Below are 13,496 nucleotides of genomic sequence, written 5' to 3'. Positions count from 1 at the left end.
CAATTCATGCATTACCAAGGCCTCGTGACGAATAAATGGACTGTTGACTACATGTGTGCTGGGTGGTCCATGCTGGGAACTTAATTCTCAAGCATTCACAGGCCCAGTTCAGAATAGGCAACCAAACAGAGAGAAGAGATCCTCCAAATGACTGGGGGGGGAAAGAAACAAATGAGGACCTCCAAACAAAAAAGTGAGCAGTAATGACATAAATAAATATGCAAATGAAAATTGTATTCATAATAATAGTGTAACGGCATAAGTATCATAGTGATGGATGTGTGCATAACAAAACCATCCAATACAAATACAATTAATGGATGTGTGCGTAACAAAACCATCCAATACAAATACAATTGGGAGGGACAGTGGCTCAGTGGTAGAGCATCTGCTTGGGAAGCAGAAGGTCCCAGGTTCAATCCCTGGCATCTCCAAAAAAGGGTCCAGGCAAATAGGTGTGAAAAACCCCAGCCTGAGACCCTGGAGAGCCGCTGCCAGTCTGAGAAGACAATACTGACTTTGATGGACCAAGGGTCTGATTCAGTAGAAGGCAGCTTCATATGTTCATATGTTCAGTATATAAATGCTAATTGAGAAAGGGGGGAAATAACAACATTTATATATTGAAGATAACAGAAGACAACAAAAGCGGCATGAATATCCCCATTTGTACAAAAACAAATGGCTTAGTTCTATGCTGACTGTAGTATCTTCCTTGATATATACAAAAATGCCTTCGTGTGTCCAGAATGTGAGAAGAAAAAAGAACATGATAACCAGTGTATTGGTACAATTGTAGCTGCACCCTGTACTATAAATCATGCATATCATTATAAAGTTTCTATAAAATTATATCATTATAAACTATAAAATTATGCATAGCCTTATAAACTTTTAATATGCATAAAAACTTTCTCCAGTAGAACACGGCACTTGAGCCCGAAAGATTCTACAAACCCTAATGATGATGCCAGCCGTGAAAACCTGAAATCTTTCATATCATTATTGTTTGCCTCTCTGTTTAGAATTTGTTTCTTTTTACTTAATTCAGATTGGGACCATGGTGCATGGGAAGAGAGGGGCTCAAGCCCTCCGCTCACAGTTTCCCCAGTCTGAAACAGCCCCAGAGAGCCACTATATGCCATGTTGAGGAAAATTACTTGCAGCCCTCAGAACCCATAATTTCCCCCAGCAAGGCAAGGAATGAATCCATGGGGCTGTTTCAGACAGGGAAAACTGTGCAGTGGAGGGAGGCTTAAAGTCCTCCCTCTCCATGCACGCCATGGTCCCAGTATGAATTAGGCCAATGAGAGTCTAAGAATTAAATTCTCAGTACAGAACTCCCAAACCAAATTTGTCAACAGTCCATGTGTGAATTGATTAAACCTTCTGTGCTTTCTCCATCAGAGGGAAACCGCTGCAAATGGCTCCTTGATTTTTCAGAAGTAAATTTAAACATCACAATTAAACACTAACTCTACAGCATCAGAGCTGTGTCAGAAATTATCATAAAACACCAATGCAAATATACCCATAGTGTCCTTCTACTACTTAATCCTTCTCGCAAAACAGATAACTTCCCTGATCATTTCCTGTCTGTCTGCCACCGTCCTTTTTTGTTCCTAGCTTCTCCGTTGCTGCAGGGTAGACATCAACATTTGGGCATCCCATCCAGAGTAATTTGTCCAAATTTTTGGGGTGCTGGTACTGAGCATGGACATATTCCCTTTCTCATAGGCAGCTTTTGAAAGCCGGAATCGAAATCAACAAACAGACAAAGACTGGCACAGCCCTGCACGAGGCAGCGCTGTATGGGAAGACGGAGGTGGTGCGCCTGTTGCTGCAGGTGAGAAGAAAGGAAAGCCATAGGGGAGGGACGGTGGCTCAGTGGTAGAGCATCTGCTTGGTAAGCAGAAGGTCCCAGGTTCAATCCCCGGTATCTCCAAAAAAGGGTCCAGGCAAATAGGTGTGAAAAACCTCAGCTTGAGACCCTGGAGAGCCGCTGCCAGTCTGAGAAGGCAATACTGACTTTGATGGACCGAGAGTCTGATTCAGTATAAGGCAGCTTCATATGTTCATAGCTGAGGACAGAAACAGTTGTTTGGTGACCAAAGTCTTGAGAGAGGCCACAGGCCTCAGAAGGGCACTAGAAGCAGGAAACAAAGACCAGGAGTGAGAGCCCACAAGGACTGAAGGCCGGATGAGATGAGGCAGTGTTCCTGAATCTACCCCAGGGATAGACTGCCATTTTTTCTTAGCCCCCACTGAGAAACTCCTTTTAACAGTGTCAGGGGAGCTCAATTCTGGTCAGGGCTACCATGGTGCAGGGGAAGGAGCGGCTCCTACTTACCTCCCTTCACCATTTTTCTGACCTGAAGTAGTGCCAGGGAGGTGTATGGTAAATGATGCCCTTGGCACCATTTCAGATTGGCAGAATGGTTGCAGGGGGAGGCAGGAGCTTGTCCTCCCACTACATTGCAGTAGTCCCGACCACAATTTGGCCCTGACAGCACTGTTGGGGAGGGACGGTGGCTCAGTGGTAGAGCATCTGCTTGGGAAGCAGAAGGTCCCAAGTTCAATCCCTGGCATCTCCAAAAAGGGGTCCAGGCAAAGAGGTGTGAAAAGCCTCAGCTTGAGACCCTGGAGAGCCACTGCTGTTCAAGGGAGGGATGGTGGCTCAGTGGTAGAGCATCTGCTTGGGAAGCAGAAGGTCCCAGGTTCAATCCCCGGCATCTCCAAAAAAGGGTCCAGGCAAATAGGTGTGAAAAACCTCAGCTTGAGACCCTGGAGAGCTGCTGCCAGTCTGAGAAGACAATACTGACTTTGATGGACCGAGGGTCTGATTCAGTATAAGGCAGCTTCATATGTTCATATGTTCATGAGTGCCCCGGTTATAAATCGCTGTTATAAAATGGCAGCATATCCCTGGGCTCCGCTTGTCTAGTTCAGCCCTGTGTGGACTATCAATGAGTCAGTCCCGTATTGATCACATTAGTCAATAGTTCAGGCATTTGGCAGTTGTGGGCAAGGGATAAAGCAGTCTTCAGTCATATCAATGAGCTTCAGTCATATCAATCCAGCTTCTGGTTTCAGTTCTAGCGTAGCAGGAAGTGTCTTCGAATTGTATTATGCGGGAGACAGATGTTTCACATCATTGCTTTAGCACTTTTAATTAACACAGTGCTTTATTCTCTTTGTTCTGTTCATCAATGCAACTTCCCTGTAAAGAAAACTAGTGAAATTCCTATGAGAAGCAGATGCTCTGTGTCTGTGTAATGAACCCAAGGCCTCCTAGTGAGTTCTGAACAGGATTTTGAACAGATCCAAGGCTGTTGCACCACACTCACTTCTATGACTGTCCTGACCTACTTACATTTTTATTACATTTCTATCCTGCCTTTCCTCCAAGGAGCTCAGAGAAGCGTCCATGGTTCTTCCTTTCTTGATTAGATTCTTGTGACATTCTTAGTGAGGTAGATTAGGCAGAGAGAGAGAGAGAGAATAAATGATCCATTGTCAACTAGCGAACCTTTATAGCTTTATACGTAAACCCTGAACATAATCAGTCATTCTCAGCTGTGCACTATTCCAGGTTGGCCTGCAGCCAGTTGGCCTGGAGAGCCAGTTTGGTGTAGTGGTTAAGTGTGCGGACTCTTATCTGGGAGAACCGGGTTTGATTCCCCACGCCTCCACTTGCACCTGCTGGAATGGCCTTGGGTCAGCCATAGCTCTGGCAGAGGTTGTCCTTGAAAGGGCAGCTGCTGGGAGAGCCCTCTCCAGCCCCACCCACCTCACAGGGTGTCTGTTGTGGGGGAGGAAGGGAAAGGAGATTGTGAGCCGCTCTGAGACTCTTCGGAGTGGAGGGCGGGATATAAATCCAATATCTTCTTCTTCTTCTTTGCCTCATCTCAGTCTTCCCCAGATTATGGGGATGTGGACCACGCTTGGTGATTAGGGTCCTTGTTGTTCTGAAGGATTGTGGTCTAGGTTGCCTGGCATGTCCAGTCGACACCCAGTATTGGTCCTAGCTGATCCAGGAACCACATATCGTGCAGTTGAGCACGGAAGCAGAGTACTTATCTCTAGGGAGGTGCTCTCGCTTCCAAGCCTACCATTAACCTTCTGTCTGTGGATAGGGTGGCATCGATGTCAACATTCGCAACACCTACAATCAGACAGCCCTGGACATTGTGAACCAATTCACTACGTCACATGCCAGCAAGGACATCAAACAACTACTGCGAGGTGAGGAGGTCAAGGCCTATTCTAGCTGGAAAGCGTTTTGGAGAAACGGATGTACGGTCCTAGCAGTGAAATCTCGAGTGGCAGCGGAAGTACTCAGGAGATTCAGTCACATCATTCCCAACAAAGACAAGACACAATTTGCCTTAGAAGGCTGGTGGGGAGATAGGATGGCTTCAGCATATGGGAGCGTTCAGGCTGTGGGACGCAGGAAGAAATACGCACACAGTGAATAACATAGTGTTTCCTTTTCTGCCTATTTTTTCACCTGTTCCTTGCATCCTCTGTCCCCCTTTTCCTTTGTCTTCAGAAGCATCAGGAATCCTGAAAGTCCGAGCTCTGAAGGATTTTTGGAACCTCCATGACCCAACAGCTCTGAACATCCGTGCTGGAGATGTCATCACGGTAAGAGATTGGCTGAGGCCGTTCAAACTCTGGGATAGCTGAAATTCACTCCATGCAGCATTCTGGAGTCATCCTCACTTTTTGCCCTGTACGTTGACCCCATCTGAGGCAGAAAAAGGCAAATGTGTTTTTATTTTGCATTCACGGAAGCATCATATCCAAAATACAGGCAGTGGGAGCTGCTCTTGTTAGGTTCCTATGTGTCTGACTGTAGAGGTCAACAGTGTTGACAAAGGACACATACACAACATACAGGATTCACCAGAGTAATAGAAATGACAGTGTGTTGGAATGTGACACGAGTCAAGCTATGCTTCACTGTGACTCAATGAGAGCCAGTGTGGTGTAGACTCCAGACAGAAAGGAAGGGTTTTAAACTTTAAACCCCTCCCCTCCTGGAGTCAGGCCACAGCTGTGGCATAACTCTAGAGAGAAGGGAAGGGGTTAAAGTTTAAATCCTTCCCAGAGTGCACCACAGCTGTGGTCCAACTTCAGGTGGGGAGGGGTTTAAATTTTAAACCCCTTCCCTTATCTTGTGGAGTCACGCTGCAGCTGCAGCCCAATTCCAGGAGGGGAGGGGAGGGGTTTAAACTTTAAACCCCATCATTTCACTCACTGAGTCGTGCTGACTCAGTGAGTGAAATTCCCCATTATACCCTATGGGGACAGTCAAATATATCCGGGTTCCCAAATACTAACCCGAATACCAGTACAATACCAATAACGGTATTCAGGGATATTTAGGAATACTGAATATTTTCAGATGCCAAACACCTGAATCCGAATAAACCCGATTTTTTTTTTCTTGCACACCCCTAGTGAGAGTGACAGACTAGGAGGTCTGGGTCTTCATTCTGGCATGAAGCTCATTAGGTGACCTTGGGTAGTCACTGTCTTTCAGCCTAACTTACCTCACAGAGTTGTTCTGTGAGGAAAAATGGAGAAAGAAAGAACTATGTATGGCCCTGCCTTAATCCAATGAGCAAGTAATACTTCCCACCCCCACAGTCCCTCAGCTGTTTCAGCCACCAAAAACAGCACAAGGGAGAAGGCAGGAATTCTTTCTTCTCTCATCTAGCAGGCCTGCTCTGCATTGGGCCCTGCTGAGCTTTTGCTCCTGAGTTGCCACCAAAAACTAGCAGCTACAGTACATCTACAAGTCTCTGTGGTGCACTGGTACAGTTTGTGATGCCCAGTTAAGCTCTTAGCCTGGGTATGAGGAGCTGCAAAAAGAAATGGGCATGTCTAGCGTAATTCAGTAGTCCAGAGACTCACTTGCAAAGTAACTCTTATATCTCCCTTTTGCAACATAAAATGCAGGAATCTTATTTGAGTTAACACTGAACGAGTTCATTTAAAAAAAAATTTCCTATGAATTTAGAAGAAGAAGATATTGGATTTATATCCCACCCTCCACTCCGAAGAGTCTCAGAGCGGCTCACAATCTCCTTTCCCTTCCTCCCCCACAACAGACACCCTGTGAGGTAGATGAAGATATTGGATTTATATCCCACCCTCCACTCCGAAGAGACTCAGAGCGGCTCACAATCTCCTTTACCTTCCTCCCCCACAACAGACACCCTGTGAGGTAGATGAAGATATTGGATTTATATCCCGCCCTCCACTCCGAAGAGTCTCAGAGCGGCTCACAATCTCCTTTCCCTTCCTCCCCCACAACAGACACCCTGTGAGGTAGATGAAGATATTGGATTTATATCCCACCCTCCACTCCGAAGAGACTCAGAGCGGCTCACAATCTCCTTTCCCTTCCTCCCCCACAACAGACACCCTGTGAGGTAGATGAAGATATTGGATTTATATCCCGCCCTCCACTCCGAAGAGTCTCAGAGCGGCTCACAATCTCCTTTACCTTCCCCCCCCACAACAGACATCCTGTGAAGTAGATGAAGATATTGGATTTATATCCCACCCTCCACTCCGAAGAGTCTCAGAGCGGCTCACAATCTCCTTTCCCTTCCTCCCCCACAACAGACACCCTGTGAGGTAGATGAAGATATTGGATTTATATCCCGCCCTCCACTCCGAAGAGTCTCAGAGCGGCTCACAATCTCCTTTATCTCCCTCCCCCACAACAAACACCCTGTGAGGTGGGTGGGGCTGGAGAGGACTCTCACAGCAGCTGCCCTTTCAAGGACAACTTCTGCCAGAGCTATGGCTGACCCAAGGCCATGCTAGCAGGTGCAAGTGGAGGAGTGGGGAATCAAACCCGGTTCTCCCAGATAAGAGTCCTCACACTTAACCACTACACCAAACTTGCTCTCCAAGTTTAAAAAAGACTATTAAAAAAGACATAGCATTGTCGAGCAACTAACTGTATTTTATGGCTGTTTTGCACATTGCCATCCATTCTGTTCCTCCTCCTCTGTCCTGGCCCCTCAACCCCTCCTGCAAAAGAAACATGATGCCGCTCATTTTGAGAACCATTGGTGTATCTTAAAGAGAGGAAGAAAGCTGATGCAATACGTTTGTTTTTGTTTTTTTGAGAGGTGAAAGGATGCTAGGAGAAAAAGGAGTGATGGATTTAAGATGCAACAGTGTACATTTATGTTGGATTCTGAGAACAAAGTCCTAAACAAGGCAACAAGTCACGCAAGGACATTCTGGGACTTTTGTGTCTGGAATTTTTCAAAAGAAACCTGACCAGCAGAGATAATAGAGATCTAGAATAGCTTTTACTGAAGTGTTTAATAACTTCCAAGGTCACTTTCAGTGTTATGATTCTATTATCTTTTATGTGTCTTGCCCCACTACTTGCGAGAACTACTTTCTTTTGTCAGGTCCTAGAGCACCATGCAGATGGACGCTGGAAGGGCCATATTCATGACGCTCAGAAAGGCACCGACCGAGTTGGCTACTTCCCTCCATCCATTGTAGAAGTCATCAGCAAGCGCACAGGTTGGCCCAGAGACACAACTGGGGAGAGTTTTCTGGAAGACCAAAGATTTATGCAGCAGGGAGTGCAAGGGGGCAGGAAACATCTGTAACTCTGTTCCTCAACTAAACTCCATCCTCCCTCCTTCTTCCCTCGTAGCTCAGAGACTTTCCCATGCTTGGTTGCTGAGTGGCTGCATCCACACAAACAAAGGCGAACTCCAGCATGCCTTTCAGACCAAGATTATTTATGACAGGATGGCTTTCTTCGGCACTGTTCAAACACACACATATCTTGTATATCATTACATTTGCATGAATATTAGAATTTTGGGAGCTGTGGAACCTGGACACAAATTGCTCCCTGCGTGGGAGAAAGGCAGAAGCTCTTAGCTTCTGTGTCCAGATTCCATTTTGTCCATGAATGAACATAAACAAACATTTATCAACCGGAAAGTGATTGCGGTAGGGATGCCCATCTGTATGATCTTCCCCAGTGATTTTTGTTTGGATGAAAATACAAGGGAGGAGCCCACAATGACTCATGGGCTAAGGAAATCCTATTTCCTCCCCTTCCCCTGATCACCAGCACTTGGTCTTGGCCTCTGGCTTCTGTTTCTAACGGCCCTCTCACCCTCCTCCTGTTCTCAGCTACCAGCATCGATCAATCCAAAATGCTACCGAAACTTCAGCAGATTCATTTTTGCACCATCTGCACATGTGCAGTTGCCCTTAATAATTGTTTGTGGTTTTTTTTTTTGGGGGGGGGGGTTGATTCAAATTAGTTTTCTTAAAAGTTTTTTTTCTGCAAACCCTATTTAGTGGCCATAGCCATCCACAGAGGGAGTGGTCCTTGTTTTTTATATATAGCGTAAAGGGGGATCCCAGCAAGGACTTGTGGAGGGGGGGGGTCTCATTTTCTCCTCCTCAGTATTTCCTCTTTCCCTTCATTGAAAGCTCCTGTAGATTCTTCAGTTTTCCTGCTTCCTACCCAGCAGCCAACCTACCTTCCCCGCCCCATTTTCAATTTTCCCCTCTACCCTCCAGCAGCATCTATTTAGGAAAATCATGGCTGAATTTTACACATTTGGCTGCTGGGCTGACCCAATTGTGTGGTGGGCAGCCTGTAAGGACTTCTGGGAGCACCTCACCTTTCCCTGATTCATTTTCTTCTTACCCCACCCACCAATGAATTTACCTTTTATTTTCTCTCCATCTTCAGCTGTATTTATTATCTTCATTTATACCCTGCCTTTCTCCGCAATACATCGTTATTCTCTTCTTCCTTATCCTCATAATGTGAAGTCATGTACATATGAACATATGAAGCTGCCTTATACTGAATCAGACCCTCGGTCCATCAAAGTCAGTATTGTCTTCTCAGACTGGCAGCGGCTCTCCAGGGTCTCAAGCTGAGGCTTTTCACACCTAATTGCCTGGACCCTTTTTTGGAGATGCCAGGGATTGAACCTGGGACCTTCTGCTTCCCAAGCAGATGCTCTACCACTGAGCCATCGTCCCTCCCCAAAGGCTGAGAATGTGTGACTGGGTCATAGAATCATAGAGTTGGAAGGGACCTCCAGGGTCATCTGGTCCAACCCCCTGCACAATGCAGGAAACTCACAAATACCTCCCCCTAAGGTCGCCTGGTAAAGTTCCATAGCAGAGTCGCCTAGATCTTAATTTGAAACTCTAACCACTACACCACACTGGCTTTTCTGGGGCAGTTGCTGTTAAACAATGGCAAGCAGCCAGTCGTAGGTGAGTCATGCATGGTATCAAGTCATCTGTGACTGCTTCCAGGCCCGGCCACTGGTGAATCTTCTCTCAAAGGCCAGAACAATGCCAGAAAATACCTGCCCCTTCTTTCTGCCTTTTACTGACAGAAACCAAGGCTTAAAGGCTGGAAATGTTGTTGGGTTGCCTAGCAAAAGCCATTGAAGGCATTCATTTCTTAAAGCTACAGGCAGTGAAGGGTTTTAACTCCCCAATGTTTGGGGATTTACTAGATTCTAGATTTTTTTTCTGCAAACCTGGGGCATTTCTCAGATTTATAGAAAATTCTATGTTGTCTGTCTTTGTCACCAGTCTCCCGATCTAAATATCCACAGATTTGGCCACACTAAGAATTATCTATATCAGGGGTGGCCAACGGTAGCTCTCCAGATGTTTTTTGTCTACAACTTCCTGCAGCCCCAGCCAGCACAGCCAATGGCTGGGGCTGATGGGGGTTGTAGGGAAAAAACATCTGGAGAGCTACCGTTGGCCACCCCTGATCTATATTGATGATAATTCTTCTTAGCATACAGATGGATGCTGTATTCTTTCTATGTAGCTATATACCACTATAGTAAGTTGCCACTTGGTAGATGGTTGTCTGTATTTTAATTTATTTCACATTTTAAGGATATCTGAGGCTGGAGACATTTTTAAAAATAGGTGACAGCATTTTGAGAAAGGCATGGCTTCCCATAGCCTACATGGACAGTGCTGATAGATGGAGAAAGGTGTTTATTTATTTTGTTCTGAAGTTTCCTCTTGTTAAACAAGTTTTGAAACAATCTAAAAAATTTGCCAAACCTGTTTACCAGAGGTGAAAGTGGGATAAATGCTCACATAACGAACAGTTCTCAAACACCTTTTTCTCGCTATCTGGACTTAAGAGGTTATAGAGCTGCGTACAGCTTTGCTGAAATCCACTAAAAAATGGCCTTGGATAAGAAAGAGTCCCCTTATCTAAGCTAGCATCCAGGGAAAGAAGAAGTTGAGAGTTCTGCAGGTATCCCACTGGCTCTGCTGTCAATCTCTGTCCCTGACTGTTTTAGGATGAATGAGTCCACGTTCTGTTCTTCTGTGTCCTTTAAACTCTCTAGCTTCATAGCACTTTCATGAGGGCATATCTTCCAAGAGCAGCTAATGAGTCGCAGCAGCCTTCTCCATATACCACGGCCCCAGCAGTATTCAGACCAGCAAATTTACCTGGGTCTTGTTGGAATGGGAAGTCAGGAATTCTGATATGCGCCTAACCCCCTGTTCACCTGCCTTGACACACACACTATTCTGACCTGCGTGTTTTGTCTCTACATGCAGGCATGACTTTTCCCCGCATGGTGCCCTCACACCCGTGCCAGAGCTTTGCCAAGGGCCAGCAGCTTGCCAATGCTGCCCCCCAGAGCGGGCTGCGGCCACACGCAGATGCTTCTCCGCCTGTTTTGCCAAAGGCACCCCTCAGCCTGCCTGCGGCCTGTGGCCACCACTACACCCTGACCAGGACAGTCCCAGCACTTGAGATGCCAGGTCAGGGACGCTGCTGGGCTGGGCAAACACTTCCTCCTTTCATGCGATCTGGGAAGGAAGCAGAGAGAGCTCTCGGGTGGGCGGAGGAATTGGAGGGAAGCAGCTGATGAGAATGGATATATTCTCAGGGGCTATAGGTGTCTCTGCTTAGATATGGTATCAGGGATTGTATCAGCTATAATGGCTCGTATTTATATTCCAGACATATTATTCAAATGTATATTCCATCCTCCCTGCAAGCGGGCTCAGGGTGAACATATGAAGCTGCCTTCTACTGAATCAGACCCTGGGTCCATCAAAGTCAGTATTGCCTACTCAGACTGGCAGACGCTCTCCAGGGTCTCAAGCTGAGGTTTTTCACACCTCTTTGCCTGGACCCTTTTTTGGAGATGCCGGGGATTGAACCTGGGACCTTCTGCTTCCCAAGCAGATGCTCTACCACTGAGCCACCGTCCCTCCTGCATATGAAGCTGCCTTCTACTGAATCAGACCCTTGGTCCATCAAAGTCAGTATTGCCTACTCAGACTGGCAGACGCTCTCCAGGGTCTCAAGCTGAGGTTTTTCACACCTATTTGCCTGGACCCTTTTTTGGAGATGCCAGGGATTGAACCTGGGACCTTCTGCTTATCAAGCAAATGCTTTACCACTGAGCGACCGTCCCTCCCCTGCTCTCCAGGGTCTCAAGCTGAGGTTTTTCACACCTCTTTGCCTGGACCCTTTTTTGGCGATGCCGGGGATTGAACCTGGGACCTTCTGCTTACCAAGCAGATGCTCTACCACTGAGCCACCATCCCTCCCATCCATCCAAGGGTGGATCACAACACATGTGCTTCTGCGGGTCTGTCGTTACACACCCTTGCCACTGATCTCTGTACTCCCTTTCTCCAAAAGCCACATGGCTCTGACATACCCCGTACATTCGCCTGCACACATATACACAGCTGCCAGTGATGTACTTTTGGCTTAGGTACACACCTGACCACCTCACCACAAAAAATGTATCCCTCTCAATAGATACTAATTTCTGCTGCACATAATCTCGCCTGTATTCATGCATCTCCGAGGAAACACCCGGGGACACTTTCAGTCCTGCACATATCATCCTGCACCCATCAAAAATATACCTTTTCACCCAGGTAACTCCTTTTTCACCCAGATATACATATATATCTAAAACCTTAACATTTCAGTGTATGCAGGTGCAGCTGCCCTAAGTAGATAGCCAAAATAAATACCCACCAATGCCACATACACATCCCTACCAGTGATATCATCTCTCTACATACAGATTTGTACATCTACCAGCGAGATACGTCCTGTGCTGCACAAACAGAACACCCCTCTGCATGCAAACCTATCAGACCACAACTTTTTGCATTGTCTCTCCCCCCCCCCCCCGCCCGTGTCCATCTCTTTCCCCCATCCCTTGTGTAAGAGGGACTGCTGGGGTTGATCCACCTGTAAAAGCTGGATGGTTTTCTGCATAAACCATTGGGATTGATGGGGGAACTGCAGTTACTGGATGGAGGTGTGGGGAAGGAGCCCGTAGCTTCTGTCCCAGATACTGGTTGGTCGATCAGATTCTGGTCAAGGAGAGACTTTGAAGTGCTCTTTGGTAAAGCCTGCAGAGAAACCAAAGGCTTCTGAAGCAAGCTACGTGATTTACAGATTCTCCTACTACCAGCAGGTTCTTTTAACTCTCTGCCTACGTCTGTCTGGCTAGTGCTCCGTAGGTAACAGGAAACTATTCTGCCCACCATTACTTCAGCTTAAGTGTCTGTGCTGAAATCTATCCTCTCCTGTTAAACAGCAGGTGATAGGAACAGTGTGGGCAGCGAGGGCAGCATTGGTAGCATCCGGAGTGCCGGCAGCGGGGAGAGCACGGAGGGTACCAATGGCCAGAACACTGGACTTCTCATTGAGAATGTGAAGGTAAGGGAACACAACTTTCCATGCACTAAAATGTGCACATTTTCTTCCAGTCTCCTGCCGCCCTCTCTCGCTGTGGTCTTCTCCCACTCTGTGTAAGATGCTTCTTATCTCTTGGGGGGCATTCTTAAGTTCATCTAGTATGGATTGCTTCCCTCTGCAAATACAACAAACAAAATGTGAGAAGATGCAGTGATTAAATAGAACACACTTCTCAGTGCCAAATCAGATGGGATATGGGAGATGCAGGCCTAGTCTCCTTAGGCTTGTTTGCTCACTGGGGAAAATATACTGGGACCTCATATTTATTTGCTCTTTCATCTGTTACTGCCTGGAACCACAGGCCCTCTTTTGACAGTCTCGTGAGAGGAAAAGAATGCTGCATTGGTGTGTGTGTTGTGCTAGTGAAATTCCTAAATCAGAGAAGGCAGTTCTCAGAGCTTCTGCAAGTGAACCCTAGCCACTGAGGATAGTCCTGTACATTCAGAAGCAACAGCACATATAACGGATTGCTAAAGAATCTCTGTTTCCAGGGGAAGCGGGGGGATAGCTGTGTCGTCGTCTCTCCCTCTCTCCTCGCCCAGGTCTTTAAAATGATGTACATCGGGGTGTGTGACCTGGCAGCACTAGATTAGTTTTTGCTTCTGCATTGGAATGAAAGCAGCCCTTTTGCCTCTCTGATCCAGGAGGATAAGAAATGGCCTGCAGAGAACTACAAGTGTATCATTTG

General features: G+C 46.6%; 1 protein-coding gene across 2 annotated transcripts in view; it reads left to right on the top strand.

Moving 5' to 3' along the window:
- The window catches only part of CASKIN2 (CASK interacting protein 2), a 171,246-nt gene that overhangs the window by 135,623 nt on the left and 22,127 nt on the right, over window positions 1-13,496 (top strand). For both annotated transcript variants that reach the window (XM_060252057.1, XM_060252058.1), the window contains 5 exons: window positions 1,738-1,846; window positions 4,137-4,245; window positions 4,553-4,647; window positions 7,446-7,563; window positions 12,648-12,769. In XM_060252057.1, the coding sequence (XP_060108040.1) occupies window positions 1,738-1,846; window positions 4,137-4,245; window positions 4,553-4,647; window positions 7,446-7,563; window positions 12,648-12,769 (553 nt within the window). The remainder of the gene's footprint in view (window positions 1-1,737; window positions 1,847-4,136; window positions 4,246-4,552; window positions 4,648-7,445; window positions 7,564-12,647; window positions 12,770-13,496) is intronic.

The sequence above is a fragment of the Heteronotia binoei genome, chromosome 13 (assembly GCF_032191835.1).
Source record: "Heteronotia binoei isolate CCM8104 ecotype False Entrance Well chromosome 13, APGP_CSIRO_Hbin_v1, whole genome shotgun sequence".
NCBI lineage: Eukaryota > Metazoa > Chordata > Lepidosauria > Squamata > Gekkonidae > Heteronotia > Heteronotia binoei.
This window is presented reverse-complemented; position numbering and strand designations above follow the sequence as displayed.